Below are 19,154 nucleotides of genomic sequence, written 5' to 3'. Positions count from 1 at the left end.
AGTAGTCTGCTATGACAAGGGAATGTCCCGTTGACAAAAACCTTGGTATAATGGAATTGATATTAGAACCCTCCATTGTCCTTTTTTTTCTTTTTTTAATTTTTTTTTCCTCTCTGGAGACAAGGTCTCCCACTCTGCCATCCAGGCTGGAGTGCAGTGGTGAGATAATAGCTAAGTGTAACCTTGAACTCCTAGGTTCAAGCGATCCTCTTGCCTCAGCCTCCCAAGTAGGTGGGACTACAGGTGCACACCAACGCCCAGCTAATTTTTTGTTTCTATTTTTAGTTGGCTGGCTGATTTTTTCAATTTTTTTTTTTTTTTTTTTTTTTTTGAGACAGAGTCTCACTCTGTTGCCCCGGCTAGAGTGCCCTGGGGTCAGCCTACCTCACAGCAACCTCAAACTCCTGGCCTCAAGTGATCCTCCTGCCTCAGCCTCCTGGGTAGCTGGGACTACAGGCATGTGCCACCATGCCCGGATAATTTTTTTTTTAGTTGTCCAGCTAATTTCTATTTTTTTTTTTTAAATAGAAACAGTCTTGCTCTTGCTCAGCCTGGTCTGGAACTCCTGGGTTCAAAAGATCCGCCTGCCTTGGCCTCCCAGAGTGCTAGGATTACAGGCGTGAGCCACCACGCCTGGTCTAAATGCTGTAATTATTAACTTAAAACAAATATTCAGACAGATGAACTGTCCAACAAAGAAAAAAATAACAAAAAATAAAAATGGAAGCAAAGAAAAAAATTTTAATTGAAAAATAAAAAATATGGATGATGCAGAAACACACACATGCATTTTCAGGAAGTTGTATGTATTTCAAACAATGTGGATTTAAGAGAACAAAATTCTCCATGAGCTGATACTAAATGAAGACACAGCTAAAAAATCCTAAAATGTTTGTATATTCCTTTTCCAGTTGACAAAGCAGCTTTACTTCAAGATTCTCATTTGGTCCTGACAACATCACTAAAATCTGTGGACTACATAAAAAATAGAAACAATTAACATATGTTTGCACTTTATGGTTTGCTCAAGTCATTCTTTCAATTAATGATCTCAATCCTGGTCAGCTGATTCCTATTTTATTCTCCAGACTCTTAATTTTCTGAACACTGCAGAGTTTCTGCATGGCTCATTCCAGAATGTTCTACCTCCCTATCCTTCAAACAAAACCCTACTGGAGCCCCACAACCCCACACCCGCCCTGGAGACAACACAGTCCCCACCGCCTCCACGACGCCACCCCAGAAGCCCTTGAGGCCCGTCTGGCCCCGCCCACATCTACGGCCGTCAGCGTTTCGAAGTCCCCGCCCCCTCCGAGGAGTTTCCCAAAAGCCCGCGCGGCAGGCCGCGGCCGCGCTAAGATGGCGACTCCCATGCATCGGCTCATAGCTCGGAGACAAGCGTAAGTGAGGAAGGTCCGACGGGGGCCCGGGGTGGGCTGGAGGCGGGGAGACGCGCATCACAGGGCGGGTGTCGGATTCCTTGTGGGGACCCGCGGGGGATGGCCGTTTCTCAAACACGCTGGCAGCCCCCGACGGGCTCGGGCCCAGGAGATAAGTTTGGTCACCATAGGTTGGCGTTTCCGCGGAGGACAGTTGCGTGAGGCCCGCGGGGTGGGACAGATCGGGTCTGAAGAGAACCGCTCGTTTGCCTTTCCCGAGGGGAAGGTCCAGGGGTTGGTCACTCAGCGGTCGATGCCCCTCCGCCAGCCCCACGCGTGGGGGTGGGTAGCCTGAAGCGGTGGTCCGACGCCGTCAGTCCCACCGACGTGAACCTTCAGCTCCCGTCAGCTTCCAACCCACCTGGCTTTTTCCGTTCCCTTCTGGCGGCTTCTTGAGCCTACTCTTCTCCCAAGCTGTCGTCTCACTTTTTGGCACTCATGCATTCCCTCAATAAGTATTAATTGATTTAGTGTCTACTACTACTCTTAGCTCGAATTCGGGTATAAAGAAAAACGGATGCTCAAGACAAAAATCCCTGTTTTAAGGGAGTTTACGTTCTAACGGTGGAAACGATTAATAAACGAGTTAAGGCAATGCAGCCGGTTATAAGAGCTTTGACGGAGATAAGCCGTTGTGATGGAAGGAGGGAAAGGCCAGCTTCAGGTTGGTGGGACTGGAAAGGCATCTCTGAAGAAGTGGCATTGGAACAGGGATTCAGAGAGGGAGAAAGGAGGCAGTCATGAGAGGATTTGGGGAAAGAGCATCCAGACGGTGGCATAAATGCTTTGAGTCTGGGAGGAACTTAGGTTTTAAGAACTGGAAGATGGTCATTGTGCCTAATGAGCAAGAGAGAATGGCACAAGAGATTTACAGTGGACAGGTAATGCAAGGGGTTATCGCAGATGCCCCTTTCTTGTAAAGCCTTTCTTCTACCCACTTGCACATCCGAACAACATCTGCCAATTTTTCATTCAGCATTTCATACCATCACCATTTGTATGTCTATAATATATAGCTCACAGTCTGCTAACATGTTGTTTTGTTTATATTTCTTTTCATTTATTTATTTTTATTCAAAGAGCCCCTTCTCTCCATCCATTCTACCTCTTGGGCCTGATGAAAAGAGTTCCTTGCTTGTAGGATAAAGACTTAGGGAATCAGAGTAGTAGGCTTGATGGAGGAAAAAGGCTTTGAAATCAGTCACTTCTGAGATCAAGAATGGTGTAGCCGGTGGGCACCTGTAATCCTAGCATTCTGGGAGGCCAAGGCAGAAGGATCTAAATGATGTCACCAGGGTCCCATTTCTCTTTCTCTCTCTCTCTCAGGCTTGCTCTTTTGGTTGTTGGCTCCATACTTGGATAAGGTCTCTCCTTTGGTCCCTAGATGGCTAAAGTATTTAGGGTCCTTTATATCCTTTCAGCTTCAATTTGATTGTACTCCTTTGTTCTAGATTGGATTACACTCCCCACCCTGAACCATGGCCATGGGATTGTTAACCTTTGATTGATTTAGTCATTTCATTCTCCTCCCAGTACAATTGAATGGGTGATCATAAACCAATGATGAGCTGGATAGGTAGGTCAGAGGAGGTAAATGAATGCTAGATTGGCAAAACCAACCAATATCTACTGTAAATAAGAAGTGACAATAAGACTTATCGCATCTAAATAATATGACTATTTCTTAGGCCAGGCACTGTGGCTCACGCCTGTAATCCTAGCATTCTGGGAGGCTGAGACGGGCGGATTGCTTGAGGTCAGGAGTTAGGAACCAGCCTGAGCAAGAGCGAGACCCCATCTCTACTATAAATAGAAAGAAATTAATTGGCCAACTAATATATATAGGAAAAATTAGCAGGGCATGGTGGCGCATGCCTGCAGTCCCAGCTACTCGGGAGGCTGAGGCAGCAGAATAGCTTGAGCCCAGGAGTTAGAGGTTGCTGTGAGCTAGGCTGACGCCACCGCACTCACTCCAGCCTGAGCAACAAAGCGAGACTCTGTCTCTAAATAAATAAATAAATAAAATTACTATTTCTTGTTTCAGAAGTATCAGAAAGCTAAATGTTTCATTTATTTCTACAGTGAGCCTTATTTGGTACATGAACTACACAGAAGTAAAAGACAAATCTTACCTTTAGGAGTTTCTGGTCTTACTGGAAAGAAAACATGTGGTATATAATAAAAACTGTTGTGTATATAGACTATAAGTCCCCAAAGGATTCAGAGAAGGAAGGGCCGTTAGAGGCTAGGGAGTCCAGGAGACTTTTGAGGATATATTTGGGAGGAAAGCAAGAGAGGAACCTTTACTTTTTTTGAGACACAGTCTCACTCTGTTGCCTGGGCTAGAGTGAGTGCCGTGGCATCAGCCTAGCTCACAGCAACTCAAACTCCTGGCCTCAAGCAATCCTACTGCCTCAGCCTCCCGAGTAGCTGGGACTACAGGCATGCACCACCATGCCCGGCTAATTTTTTCTATATATTTTTAGCTGTCCAATTAATTTTTTTCTATTTATAATAGAGACAGGGTCTTGCTGTTGCTCAGGCTGGTTTTGAACTCTTGACCTTGAGCGATCCTCCCACCTCGGCCTCCCAGAGTGCTAGGATTACAGGCATGAGCCACCGTGCCCCGCCTACTTTTAATTTTATATTCATCAAAAATGTTTAATTTTATTTATAAGGAGCATATATTACTTCTATAGTAACAAGTTTAAAACTTTTTTTTTTTTTTTTTTTTTTTTTTGGAGACAGAGTCTTGCTTTGTTGTCCAGGCTAGAGTGAGTGCCGTGGCGTCAGTCTAGCTCACAGCAACCTCACACTCCTGGGCTCAAGCAATCCTGCTGCCTCAGCCTCCCGAGTAGCTGGGACTACAGGCATGAGCCACCATGCCCGGCTGATTTTATATATATATATCAGTTGGCCAATTAATTTCTTTCTATTTATAGTAGAGACGGGGTCTCGCTCTTGCTCAGGCTGGTTTTGAACTCCTGACCTTGAGCAATCCGCCCGCCTCGGCCTCCCAAGAGCTAGGATTACAGGCGTGAGCCACAGCGCCCGGCCAAGTTTAAAACTTTTTAAGCTAATTTTGTAAAGGGAGAAAGTACTTATGTCATTCTTTAATTTTAAAAAAAGTCTTTGGACCAGGCATGGTGGCTCATACTTATATTCCTAGCACTTTGAGGGGCCAAGGCTGGAGGATCACTTGAGGCCAGGAGTTTGAGACCAGCCTGAGCAATGAGACCAGCCTGAGCAACATAGCCAGACTACCCCTACATCCCCTTCAAAATGAGCTGAGCGTGGTGGTGCACACCTGTAGTCCCAGCTATTGGAGAGGTGTAAGCAGGAGGGTCACTTGAGCCCAGGAGTTGCAGGTTGCAGTGAGTTATGAGGATGTAGCTGCTGCACTCCTGCCTGGGTGACAGGGAGACCCTAGTTAAAAAAAGAAGGCTTTGGACTAATAGAAGCAAGGGGAGAAATAAAAAGGAAAAATGAAAAGAACCTAAATATGAGCTCTGCATTTAGTAGATTTTTCAGGGACTTAACTAATCAATCTACTTTAAATCAACTGGAATGAAGTTATATGTACCTTGTAAATGTAATTTCATCTACCTGTATTTAAGTAGATTGTAGACTCTTGGCATTATTTGAGTTCATTTCTTCTACTAAACCTTATACTAGAATCAACTGCTCTCCAGCATCCAAGGAGGTCTTCTAACTTGGCTTAAAGACCTCCAGTAATGATATACTCACCTCTCATAGTTGCCTGTTAACATTTTTCATATCTATCAAAAAGTTTATGTTGGGGCTGGGCACGGTGACTCAGGCTTATAATGTTAGCACTCTGGACGGCTGAGGTGGGAGGATTGCTTGAGGTCAGGAGTCCAAGACCAGCCTGAACAAGAGCAAGACCCCATCTGTACTATAATAAATATAGAAAAAATTAGCTGGGAACATGCCTGTAGTCCCAGCTACTCAGGAGGTTGAGGCAGGAGGATCACTGGATCCTAGGAGTTGGAGGTCACAGTGATGACCTGTGATGACGCCACTGCACTCTAGGGGGGCCAACAGAGCAAGACCCTCTCAAAAAAATAAAAAAAGTTGAGCCGAAAGGAAATTCATATTTATACTGTTAGATGTTGCTTCCTTCTGACTCGCCTGCTTTTGACCCAAGCTACAATTTCAGTCAGTTAAAAACCTTGTTTTTCACTTGAATTGCCATCAAGTGAGGCCTCCCTGTCTTGTATTCATTTCTGGACTTAAGTGCTTAAGTGTCGGACTTACCTTTTATCCTTGTTAAATTTCATCTTGTTAGATCCGGCACAGAGTTCCAGCCTGTCAAGACCCTTTGGATCCTGATTCGGTCATCCATCGTATTAGCTATCCCTGTCAGCTTTGTGTCAACTGCAGGTTTGATAAGTATGCACATTTGTGTCCTCATGCAAGTCATTTATAAATATGTTGAACAAGACCAACTCAGGACCAAACCGTGCAGGCCGTCACTGGATCTCTCTCTGTACATCTATGTGCCACATAACGCCTTTTCAGTGAAGGACAGACCATGTATGCTATGGTGGTCCCATAAGATTATAATGGGACAGAAAAATTCCTATTGTATATTGATGTCTTGATGATCCTTTCTTTTTTTTTTTTTTTTAATTTTATTTTGGCATATTATGGGGGTACAGATTTTAAGGTTTCAATAAATGCCCATTCCCCCCCTCCCCCCAAAAGTCTGAGTCTCCATCATGACCATCCCCCAGATGGTGCACATCTCACTCACTATGTATGTATATACCCGCCCCCCTCCCCCCTCCCACCTGCCCAATACCCTATTACTGTAGCACCTATGTGTCTACTTAGGTGCTACTCAGTTAATACCAGTTTGCTGGAGAATATATCTGGTGCTTGTTTTTCCATTCTTGGGATACTTCACTTAGTAGTATGGGTTCCAGCTCTAACCAGGAAAATATAAGGTGTGCTATATCACCATTGTTTCTTAGAGCTGAATAGTACTCCATGGTGTACATATACCACATTTTATTAATCCATTCTTGGATGGATGGGCACTTGGGCTGTTTCCACAGCCTTGCAATTATGAATTGTGCTGCTATAAACATTCGAGTGCAGGTGTCTTTTTTGTAGAGTGTCACTGGATCATTTGGGTAGATGCCCAGCAATGGGATTGCTGGATCAAATGGTAGATTCACTTGTATCGCTTTAAGGTATCTCCATATTGCTTTCCACAGAGGTTGAACTAGTTTGCAGTCCCACCAGCAGTGTAGGAGTGTTCAAAAATATGGAACGCTTCACGAATTTGCGTGTCATCCTTGCGCAGGGGCCATGCTAATCTTCTCTGTATCGTTCCAATTTTAGTATATGTGCTGCCGAAGCGAGCACTGATGATCCTTTCTGTATGTAGACCTAGACTGATGTTTGTGTCTTTATTTTTAACAAAAAAGTTTAAAAAGTTAAAAAAAAAACTTTTAAAAATAGAAAAAAGGCCGGTCCAAAGGTAGTGAGTTATCTCAATTGACTGTTCATAGTCACAGATCAAACTCCTTGTTCTCTTCTTTTCCCCTTGTCAATACTGCACTTGACTAGTCTTAAAAAAGATTATAGAATAAGCATATAAAGAAAATATTTTGGTCCAGCTATATCGTGTGTTTTAAGCTTTTGTAATAAGAAGTTATGACAAGAGTCAGAAAGTTAAACAATTTTTAAGGTTTATAAAGCAAGAAGTTACAGTAACCAAAGTTTAATTTATTATTGAACAAAGTACATTTTAAAAATAAATTTAGTATAGCCTAAGTTTTCAGTGTTTATAAAGTCCACAGTAATGTTCTAGGCCTTCACATTCACTCACCTCTCTCTCATTACTCATTGACTCACCCAAAGCAACTTTTGCAAGCTCCATTCATGGTAAGTGCCCTATACTGGTGTGGTGTACCATTTTTTTTTTTGGAGACAGAGTCTCGCTCTGTTGCCCAGGCTAGAGTGCTGTGGCATCAGCCTAGCTCACAGCAACCTCAAACTCCTGGGCTCAAGCAATCCTTCTGCCTTTGCCTCCTGAGTAGCTGGGACTAAAGGCTAGTAGCTGGGACTACTAGCCACCATGCCTGGCTAATTTTTTCTATGTATTTTTAGTTGTCCAGCTAATTTCTTTCTATTTTTATATTAGAGATGGGGTCTTGCTCTTGCTCAGGCTGTTCTCGACCCCCTGACCTCGAATGATCCTCCCACCTCGGCCTCCCAGAGTGCTAAGATTACAGGTGTGAGCCACTGCGCCCGGCCAGGAAAGGCAATATGAGGAACACTTGTCCACTACTGGTAAGAACACAAACTGGTACAACCATTTTGGGAAGATAGTCTCTCTCTGATGCCCAGGCTAGAGTGCCATAGCATCAGCCTAGCTTACAGCAACCTCAAACTCCTGGGCTCAAGTGATCCTTCTGCCTCAGCCTCCCAAGTAGCTGGGATTACAGGCATGCACCACCATGCCTGGCTAATTTTTTCTATATATTTTAGTTGACCAATTAATTTCTTTCTATTTTTAGTAGAGACGAGGTCTCACTCTTGCTCAGGCTGGTTTCGAATTCCTGACCTTGAGAGTGATCCTCCCGCCTCCGTCTCCCAGAGTGCTGGGATTACAGGCGTGAGCCACCTCGCTGGGCCAGGAAAGGCAATATTCTTATACATATTTTCAGGTATAGTTTTGTGTGGATTTCCACTGCTTAAATATGTATAAGGTGAATTGCTGGGCCATAGAATATGCATCTTTTCAACTATGATAAATGTTTTTTCCCAAAATGGTTGTACCGGTTTGTGTTCTTACCAGTAGTGGACAAGTGTTTCTCATACTACATATTCTTGCTGTTGCCTTTTTTTTTTTTTTTTTTTGAGACAGAGTCTCACTCTGTTGCCTGGGCTAGAGTGCCATGGCATCAGCATAGCTCATAGTAACCTCCAACTCTTGGGTTCAAGTGATCCTACTGCCTCAGCCTCCTGAGTAGCTGGGACTACAGGCATGCACCACCATACCCAGCTAATTTTTTTAATATATTTTTAGTTGGCCAATTACTTTCTTTCTATTTTTAGTAGAGACGGGGTCTCGATCTTAGCTCAGGCTGGTTTTGAACTCCTGACCTTGAGCGATCCTCCCACCTTGGCCTCCCAGAGTGCTAGGATTACAGGCGTGAGCCACCGTGCCCAGCCTGTGGCCAGTTTTTAATTTCAGACTTTCTGGTGGAAGTATAGTGGTATTTTATTGGGGTTTTAATTTGCTTTTCTTTGATACTACTGAGCACTTTTTTATGTTTATTCATTTGTGTTTCCCAGTCCCATTTTGTATTTCTTTCCATTGTCTATCTTTCCATTGTTCATCTTATTTTTCTGTTATCATTTTCTTCTTGAGTTCTAAGAGTTCTTTGTATTCTCTGGAGTTGAGGCCATTTGATATATATGTTGCAAAATCTTTTCCCACTTTTTAGCTTTCCTTTTGTTCTCTTCATAGTATATTTTGACAAGCAGAAATTGTTAATTTTAATGTAATCTATTTTTTTCTTTATGATAAATGCTTTTTGTGGTAGTTTTTTTTTCTTTCAGTAACATTGGGGTACCAATGTATTGTGTTTCACTGGCTTATTTTTATACCCTTGCTCTCATATTCTTACTATAGCTTCATAAGTTGAATGCCTTTTAATTCAAATCTTCCCTACTTGTTATTTTACAAAAGTATTTTGGCTATTCTTGGCCTTTTGTTTTATTTATTTATTTTATTTATTTTATTTATTTATTTATTTATTTATTTATTATTTATTTATTTATTTATTTATTTATTTTTATTTATTTTGAGACAGAGTCTCACTTTGTTGCCCAGGCTAGAGTGAGTGCCGTGGCGTCAGCCTAGCTCACAGCAACCTCAAACTCCTGGGCTCGAGTGATCCTTCTGCCTCAGCCTCCCAGGTAGCTGGGACTACAGGCATGCGCCACCATGCCCGGCTAATTTTTTATATATATATCAGTTGGCCAATTAGTTTCTTTCTATTTATAGTAGAGACGGGGTCTCGCTCTTGCTCAGGCTGGTTTTGAACTCCTGACCTTGAGCAATCCGCCCGCCTCGGCCTCCCAAGAGCTAGGATTACAGGCGTGAGCCACAGCGCCCGGCCTATTCTTGGCCTTTTGAATTTCCATAAACATTTTAGAATGAACTTAAGTTCCACACTCCCCCCCCCCCCAAAACTGTTGGGATTTTAATTGGCATTGCTTTGAATGTATAGATCAGTTTCTGGAGAATTGACATTTTTACAATATCAAGTCTTCCCATCTATGAATATGGTATATCCCTCTGTTTAGCTACTTATTTAGGTGTTTAGCATCTCTCAGTAATGTTGAAGTCTTGCATGTTTTTTTCCTTGATTTATTTCTAGGTATTTGGCATTTTTTAGGATATTATAAATATTACTCTTTTAATTGTTCATTTAAACATTGTTTAAATGTTTAGTTTAAACAACATTTAATTGTTTTTGTTATATCAAAACTCAATTGAGGCCGGGCGAGGTGGCTCACGCCTGTAATCCTAGCACTCTGGGAGGCCGAGGCGGGCGGATTGCTCGAGGTCAGGAGTTCAAAACCAGCCTGAGCGAGACCCCGTCTCTACCATAAAAATAGAAAGAAATTAATTGGCCAACTAATGTATATAATATAAAAATCAGCCGGGCATGGTGGCGCATGCCTGTAGTCCCAGCTACTCGGGAGGCTGAGGCAGGAGGATCGCTTGAGCCCAGGAGTTTGAGGTTGCTGTGAGCGAGGCTGACACCACGGCACTCACTCTAGCCTAGGCAAAAAAGCGAGACTCTCTCAAAAAAAAAAAAAAAACTCAATTGATTTTTATATATTGACATTATATCTAATCAAAGGTTCCACAAATCATGGTCACTGAATCCTGTTTTTAGAGGCTCATAAGCTAACAGTGTTTTTACAAATGTGTATATGTGATCATTTTGATGATGAGGAACACTAACTTTGAACCCCAAAAGAGTGAAATGTTAGCCTTCAAAAAAGATTTTCATTCTCTCATTAGTAGACTTCTATTGTATAAAATTGTTTTCATAAAATAATTTATGAAAATTTGTTTTCTCTCCTACTATATAAGTACCTATATAATATCCACAATTTCACCTCTTGTTTTACAAAGCCTAAGATATTTACTATGCGACCCTTTACAGAAAACATTTGCCAACCCCAATGTAAAACCTTGCTAAACTCGCTGAGTTCAAAATATTTTATGTTGATTGTTTTGGATTTGTGATGTATGTAATACCTCATTGATAAGGAATAACACAGTTTTATTTCTTCCTTTCTAATTCTTTCACCTATTTTTCTTCCCTTGCTATATCTCAATCAAATTTTAGGGATTGAGATTTTTCTCAGTCTTCTAGATAACTAGAAAGAAGTTGGGCTGCAGTCTGTAAAATGTCTGGTGTATTATTAGGGTATAGCTCTTCAGATCTTAACGCTGGAAACAAAGTTTATCTCCTGGGCTTGGAATAAGTGATGCTTACCATCTTGGGATGGGCACACACCTTCAGCACAAGAGTTGACTTAACTCTGGATTTCCATCTTCTTCCATATCTTGATTTGATTCTCTGATTCCTCTAGCAGATTGCTGAAAATATTTTTTGACATCTTTTCTATTTCTGAGCTAGAGAATCATCTGAGTTACTTAGTTTATCATTACTGGAATGGAATTGAGGAGCCAAGATTTGTATGCAACTCTACCTTAACTCTAAGGTCCATGCTTTCAACTTTATTGTACTGAATCCTATATAAACACTATAAAGTATAAAGTGATATTTTCATGAATTGGCCCTCAAACATTATTTTATACTTTATGTTGTTTATGCTTTTCAAAACAAAAAATGTCACAAGGCAGAATTGTAAGGCTTGTGTTCTATTTTTTGCTCTTTAGTGAAGCAAATAAGCAACACGTAAGATGTCAGAAATGCTTGGAGTTTGGACATTGGACTTATGAATGCACAGGAAAAAGAAAATACCTACATAGGCCTTCAAGAACAGCAGAACTAAAGAAAGCTTTAAAAGAAAAAGAAAACAGATTGTTATTACAACAAAGGTAGGTTTACATGTACCTAAGTGAATATATATATATATATATTTATAGAATTTATTAAGGGACTAAATGTTTCATGGTGGTTCTCCAGATCTTAATTATAATACTATCTAATGTTTAAGGAATGCTGACTGTGAGGCAGGCACTGTACTAAGCTCTTTATAACTATTTAAGAATTATTTAAGCCTCACATATATACTGTGAAGGCAGTTACTATTAGTGTCCTCATTTTACATATGAAGAAACTGAAGCACAGAGAAGTTCATTAACTTGCTCATTTTGACACAGCTACTAAATTGGAAAGTTAAGTGTTAAACCAACCAGCCCATCTTCAAAGTTCATGCTTTTAATCATTTTGCCTTGTTACCTCAAGTACAACAGAATACTAAGAGGTAGATTATATGAGCTGATATGGAAAGCTATCCAAAGTACCTGAAGTATATAAACTAGGTAGAGAACAGTATGTATAATATGCTATGATTTATGTAACTTTTTTAAAGAAATGGACATGATTGATAATAGTGGTTACTTCGTAGAAGGAGAATTAGATAGGAAGGAGACTGGAAAATTATTAACTCTTGGCCGGGCACTGTGGTTCACGCCTATAATCCTAGCTCTCTGGGAGGCCGAGGCACGCGGATCCTTTGAGCTCAGGAGTTCGAAACCAGCCTGAGCAAGAGCGAGACCCCGTCTCTACTATAAATAGAAAGAAATTAATTGGCCAACTAATATATATATAGAAAAAACTAGCCGGGCATGGTGGTGCATGCCTGTAGTCCCAGCTACTCAGGAGGCTGAGGCAGCAGGATCGCTTGAGCCCAGGAGTTTGAGGTTGCTGTGAGCTAGGCTGACGCCACGGCACTCACTCTAGCCTGGGCAACAAAGTGAGACTCTGTCTCAAAAAAAAAAAAATTAACTCTTTTCTGTCCTTTGAATAATGCATTTTATGTCCTTTAAATAATGTCTATTTATTCCTATGAAATAAGTAAGCATACATATTTTAGAGAAGCTGAAATAGGAAGGTGTTGGCTATATTTAGTGCTACAGATTAAAAACAGCACCTTCATAAGAACTGTTGGCTATATAACATCTTAACATCTGGACTTCCAAGGCAGCAGTCTTCCAGCTTGTAGATGTGAAAGGTCTTCAAGGGTCACGCAGGAATAGATAAATAACCCATTTCTAGATCATCAACATTCATATATACTATTTACAAAAACAAATGTGGATGAGAACTTGCTACTGGTTCTCCTTTTTCACTTCTCCTTTCCAACAGTCCTCTAATTTCACAAAAGAAAGGGTACCTCTTACCCATTTCTAAATCATACCTTAGCTGCAGTGTAGGGTATTCATGTGTAAAAATCAAGAGGGTTTTTCAGAATACTAGTGTTTCTACTGAGAAAGTGAATGGCCATAATTACTGGGAGTAGATTATTTTCTAAGGTATTTTCCCCCAACAAAATTGAAGGAGGGCCTAATTGAATTGTCAACTTAAAATATATTTGAATGACGTATCATTAATGACTTGTGGAATATAACATGGAAGGAATTCAAAGAATTGAGTGACATTGCTGTAACAAAACTTTCTATTCTGATCTATCTATTTAGGTTAACAAGGTTTCTAGGGTTAAATCTATAAAAATTAAAAATAGGGATTGAATTGATGCTGAACCTTGTCACTTTCTAGCAATAAGAAGTATTTATTCACAGCTTTATAAACTAGAAAAATCCATGTCATTAAGAAATGCATTTCCAATAGAGTTATTTTTATGTTATTAAATATTTATTAAAATTTATAACATATTATATACTTTAATCAATTTTATATTAATAATAATAGTAACTCAATTCAGAATTTTAAAAATTTTTTTTTTTTTTTTTGAGACAGAGTCTCACTCTGTTACCCAGGCTAGAGTGCTGTGGTGTCAGCCTAGCTTACAGCAACCTCAAACTCCTAGGCTCAAGCGATCCTCCTGCCTTAGCCTCCCAAGTAGCTGGGACTACAGGCATGCGCCACTGTGCTCAGCTAATTTTTTCTATATATTTTTAGTTGTCCAGCTAATTTCCTTCTATTTTTAGTAGAGACGGGGTCTCACTCTTGCTCAGGCTGGTCTCGAATTCCTGAGCTCAAACAATCCATCTGCCTCGGCCTCCCAGAGTACTAGGATTACAGGCATGAGCCACCATGCCTGGCCAAAATTTTTAAACACTTTTAAAGCCTATGATCACAGGTAATTAAAAGATACAATTTCAAGTTATGTCTGTATTTTATTACAGAGAAATATCATAAGTGATCACTAAAATTTTTAGGCATAAAAGTATGTTAGGATACATTCTATGGGGAAAGGAGAATAAAAGCACAAGTTCAAGAAAGAAGAGGAGAATATAAAAGTACCAATTGTTAAAGATAAACCTGTCCATATATTTTTCCAAGGGAATGGTGATAGTTATCTAAATATTGTAGCATTTAGTTTCCATAGGATACAGTTACAAAAGTGGTATGACAATTTCTTTTAAAATATCTATCTATATATAATACACCCTTTACAAATTATAAAACTTGGAATTAAAGAGAATATGGGTTTTCCAAAATTATTTTATTAGGAATGTAAGCAAAAAATATTTGAAGGACCCCTGTCGTAAAGAATAAAATATGAGGCTGGGCATAGTGGCTCATGCCTGTAATCCCAGTGCCTGGGGATGGTGAGGGAGGAAAATCACTTGAGTACAGGGTTGCAGTGAGCTATGATTGCACCACTGCACTCCAGCCTGGGAAACAGAGCCAGACTCTGTCTCTTAAAAAAGAAAAAAAAAAGTGAAATAAAAGAGTGCCAACATTTACTTTTGTTTTTGTATATCATACAAGTACCTTGATCTTAAAAATATGGAGAATGTCACCATTCCATAAATCCAGCAAGAAAAACAAATATATATATGGAACTACATGAATATTAGATCTGGCTTTATTACATAAAGACTGCTAGGTTTTTTTTTTTTTGTTTGTTTGTTTTTTTTTTGAGACAGAGTCTCGCTTGTTGCCCAGGCTAGAGTGAGTGCCGTGGCGTCAGCCTAGCTCACAGCAACCTCAAACTCCTGGGCTCAAGCAATCCTGCTGCCTCAGCCTCCCGAGTAGCTGGGACTACAGGCATGCGCCACCATGCCCGGCTAATTTTCTATATATATTAGTTGGCCAATTAATTTCTTTCTATTTATAGTAGAGACGGGGTTTCGCTCTTGCTCAGGCTGGTTTCGAACTCCTGACCTCGAGCAATCCGCCCGCCTCAGCCTCCCAGAGTGCTAGGATTACAGGCGTGAGCCACCGCGCCCGGCTGATTGCTAGGTTTTGATTCAGTTAAAAAAAGTAGATGTATGTGAATTTCAGTGATCATGAATTCTTACATTGTGACTTAATAAATGTACTTTCCTCATTTGTTTTATTCCCCAAATGATAATTCAGTAAATAATTCCATTGTGTAAAAAACTTGACATAAATACATTTTTATGTTTGGAGACTCAAGAATAAGGATATAAAGACATTAGGAAATATAGAGAAGTCAGAACATAGAAATGTTAAATTTACAGGACAGTGCTATAGTTATAGAAGTAATCCTGTAATTTGAAAATCTGATTTAGTATGCATGATATTTGGCAGAAATACAGCAGCAAGCCATCTGTACATTTTATTCAAATTCACCAGACTTTGTTCTTTACAGATAATATGAGGAAACATAGTCTTGAAGTTTTAATTTGCTGGTCTTTAAAGAGTAAATAACAACATTTGAAGGACATGCAGAAAAAGAGTTATTTTAAATTAAAAGATTGCTTTTTTAAAAAATATGAAATGGCCATTTATAATATTCTGGGAACTTAAAAATTATAGTTATTATTGCTATTATTTGCTTTGTTTTGTTGTTCAGTAAGTAGCTGATATAGCTACTATATCAACCTAATTTCCAAACTAAAAAGGAGTCAAATTTGTGCATTTAATATTCTTAACTACTAACTTACCTGGCTTTTAAGGTCCAGGTGATAAAACATGTCTTGCTTAAGTGCTGGTTAAGGTGACTTCATGTACCATACACAGCCTACAATAGGAAACTTTCCACTTGGCTATAACAAGAAATACTGTACTCTGGATACATGTTACAAAAGACAAAGCGTTTCTCCAGTGTAAAACAGTTTGGGGGCAGCAGAAGGGTTTGTCTGAGCTGTGTGTAATCACTCTATTAACAGGAGCTTTTTTCCCCCTCGTGTTTGTCAGCATTGGAGAAACTAATGTAGAAAAAAAGACCAAGAAAAAAAGGTATGTGTGGCTTCAGGAGTACTACATAGATTATATGTGATGCTAGTTGGAGGGATTGGAAGGGTGATTTTAAAATAATAGCTATGAGATTTAGATCTGAATCTCTTGTTTGCAATTCAAAATTAAATATCATCTTATTTTCTGATAAGTGCCTCCTTTTCTTACCTGTCTGGAATTTATTGTTTCCATTTCTTCTTTTTCTTCAACTTCCTAGAGTCCTTAGACCTGGAAATAGTAAATAATTGTCTCTCAGCTTAGAATAGGAAATGTTATTAGACTGGTAAGAAATTGTTGGCCAGCCTTATCTGGTCTGAAGTAGTTCAATAAAGATTATGAAACACTTAACCAGTCTGCATGAGGCTCAGATAGACCCAGTTGTTACACTGCAACTTTATTCTAACATTATTTGCCCTGAAGCATAATGTAGTAGAAATCTTGAACTCCGTCCAAGAGTGTTAAATTCCTGAAGTAACAAGAATAAACTTGTAAAGGGAGGGGGCCTGGTTTACAACAGTTAGGCAATCCCCAAAGCATCAAACCTAGGGATCACATGGTGGCAAAGCTTCAGTATATACCTATGTATGTATACATTGTACTGTATCCTAAGAAATTGCCTGTAAGCATTCTATTAAAGGTCAGCTTCCCATGTGTATAACTGTTTATTGTCTGATAGGTCTAAAAGTGTAACCAGTTCCAGTAGCAATAGCAGTGACAGTTCAGCCAGTGATTCTTCATCAGACAGTGAAGAAACGTCTACCTCATCCTCCTCAGAAGACAGTGACACTGATGAAAGTTCCTCCAGCTCATCCTCTTCGGCCTCCTCCACCACCTGCTCCTCCTCCTCTGACTCGGACTCGGATTCCAGCTCTTCTGGTAGCAGCAGCACCAGCACAGACAGCAGCTCTGAGGATGAACCGCCAAAGAAAAAGAAAAAGAAATAGAATTCTCCGTACATACTGGACTGGTGGACTGAAAACATTAATCTGATTCTCAAAAGGGAATTTAGAATATGTTAAGGCCAAATAGGTTAACTGGTCAAAATTTCTAGAATTCGAAAGTTTCTAAATGTTTTACATTCTAAGAGCAGAAAGAGTATTAATAATAATGGATTATATATAAAGACTTTCTTATTTTAAGGGTGAATCTTGTTCTTTTTTTATCTCTAAACTGTATCTCTAGAACTGAATCAAAGCTGAAATCTGTAAATCTGTTTTTGTGATTAAACTTATTTTTTCTCCCTGTGAAATAAATGCCATACTGTGTTACAGGTTAATAGTATGTATCAGACATGTTTTCAGGCCAGTGCATCAGAATATCTGGCAATGAATTTCTAATGCTCTTGGCTGTGTGTTATGTAAGTAAGGTTTAATACGTTGTTACTATATGCTTGGGAGTTTTCCTACTGTTAGTAAATGTGCTCTATTTTTATGTGGGAGTCTTCCTACTGTTAGTAAATGTGCTCTATTTTTATGTTTATGTTCAGAAAGTTATTCTGATTTTTTTGTCCTAAATATTAAGTTCAAGGAACCTATTAATATATTTATACCTTTGGAATGCTACAAGTTTCAAGTTGCTGTGTTATATCATTCGTTTTCTTCGGGTTCCTTAAGTTATCCTTTTCTGAGGAAAATCATTCTAGACGAACCTTAAAAGGGACAAAAAATCTGAAACTACTTAGGAGTCTAATCTCAGTGCCTTCTGATAAATTCAGTGTATCAGAAAAGAAAGAAGCCATGTAAAAGGCTAACTTAAGTAAAAGTACTATGTGTATTAACATGTTATAACATGTATTAACATGTTATAAAAGGTACCATTCAAAGGGGGGGAAGGTGGAGGAAGAGAGGTAATTTTTATAGAAAATTAGGGCAACGTTTGGCCACCTTTTATTAAAAGCTTATTTTAAGCTTTCATAAAGATTGCCTTTTGCCATTTTTGCAATTATGATATTACAGTTTATATGGTAACTGGTCATATATGACAGTCTACTGCATAAATATGAATGACTGGGATTAATCTGATGTGTTTACATAGCATATACACAGTTGATATCCAGAATGAAAGGTTAAAAAGAAAATACTGCACAATACTTCTTAGAAGTAACTTACTCTTATTGTGGTGAGATTGTTTGGTTTAACATCACATTATTCCGTGATGTCTTTTAAACTTTTTGGAAAGAGGTATCATTTGTAGAAAAATCTTGATTTGGGTTAAATATAAGTTTGTAAAACTATAAATGTTGTCTTTTTTATATTTTTATGAGAAAGCAGTAGAAAATTACTTTTGAAGAAAATGAGCTTTATTTAAATGTTAAAATACATGTCTATTGTGAGTTTAAGGAGCCTGTAATTACTTGCAATTTTTTCAGAACCATCTGCTTTCAGTAATTACAAATAAACTCTCAATACATCATTTCAAGGCTCCATATAGAATGGATCACTTGACAGGTAGATTTAATAAATTAATTCAACACAGTTTACAATGTTTGTCATCTCTGTAAGGGTCATTTTAGCAGTACCTGGAAGAGAAAAAAATGTGGTACATAGGTTGCATCACTTGCAATTAAATAAAACTCACAATTTGTGTTCACTAAGTGTAAACTTCTGTCATCTCTTTGCTATTAAACACTAGTTCTTATTCCATTTGGATGAATGGGCATTCAAACAAATTCTAATTTCAAATTGTTAACTATTACAACTGTTAAAAGTGTGCATGGGGAAGTACAGAGGGCAAGAACTCAATTCTTTTCTAGTGACATGTTTCACTCAAAAAAGCAGAGTCTATGGCAAAGTAGAGACTTACTTCCAAAGAGTTTCTCTCCATCTTGCCTAAAAACAGGACTCTGGAAGTCCTGGAGTCCTGGCAAATGTAGTGAGTATATAATTTCTCAACCACAACCCTATCAAAAGGAATCATTAGATCATAGGTTTCCATTCCACAAACATTTTGCTAGTGTAACTGTACAATATAGTAATTTTGTCCTAGAATCGAAACAGCATTAGCCATAAGTTAGCAGTGGAATTGAAAAAAGTACACAGTGTGTTTCATATTCATAGTTGTATTTATTCTTTTATTTTTTCCTTTGGAACTGACTGTAGGTTTACAGAAAAGTTGCAAACAATACAATTTCCTTATATACTTCATCTAGCTTTCCCTCCCTAATGTTAACATCTTATATAACTATAGTATTATACAATGATCAGAAGCAAGAAATTAACACGTAATAAAATAGTATTAAAATGAAAACTTTGTTCACATTTTACCAGTTTTCCCACCAAAGGCCTTTTCTGTT

At 39.0% G+C, this 19,154-nt stretch overlaps 1 protein-coding gene and 1 non-coding gene across 2 annotated transcripts; one reads left to right on the top strand and one right to left on the bottom strand.

The window, feature by feature from the left end:
• The first annotated feature begins 1,257 nt into the window (after positions 1-1,257).
• Positions 1,258-18,577, top strand: ZCCHC10 (zinc finger CCHC-type containing 10). Its single transcript, XM_075996039.1, is given in 6 exon segments — positions 1,258-1,400; positions 5,749-5,810; positions 5,813-5,843; positions 11,404-11,565; positions 15,824-15,865; positions 16,539-18,577. Coding segments are annotated over 6 exon segments (606 nt in total). The 5' UTR covers positions 1,258-1,359; the 3' UTR covers positions 16,807-18,577.
• LOC142863402 (U6 spliceosomal RNA) lies at positions 6,727-6,833 on the bottom strand. Its single transcript, XR_012914170.1, has one exon. It is a non-coding gene; the product is annotated as a U6 spliceosomal RNA (small nuclear RNA).
• Positions 18,578-19,154: the final 577 nt, after the last annotated feature.

Source organism: Microcebus murinus, chromosome 21, assembly GCF_040939455.1.
Source record: "Microcebus murinus isolate Inina chromosome 21, M.murinus_Inina_mat1.0, whole genome shotgun sequence".
In the NCBI taxonomy this organism is placed as follows: domain Eukaryota; kingdom Metazoa; phylum Chordata; class Mammalia; order Primates; family Cheirogaleidae; genus Microcebus; species Microcebus murinus.
The sequence above is the reverse complement of the archived record's forward strand: the minus strand, read 5'-3'. Positions and strand labels throughout refer to the sequence as shown.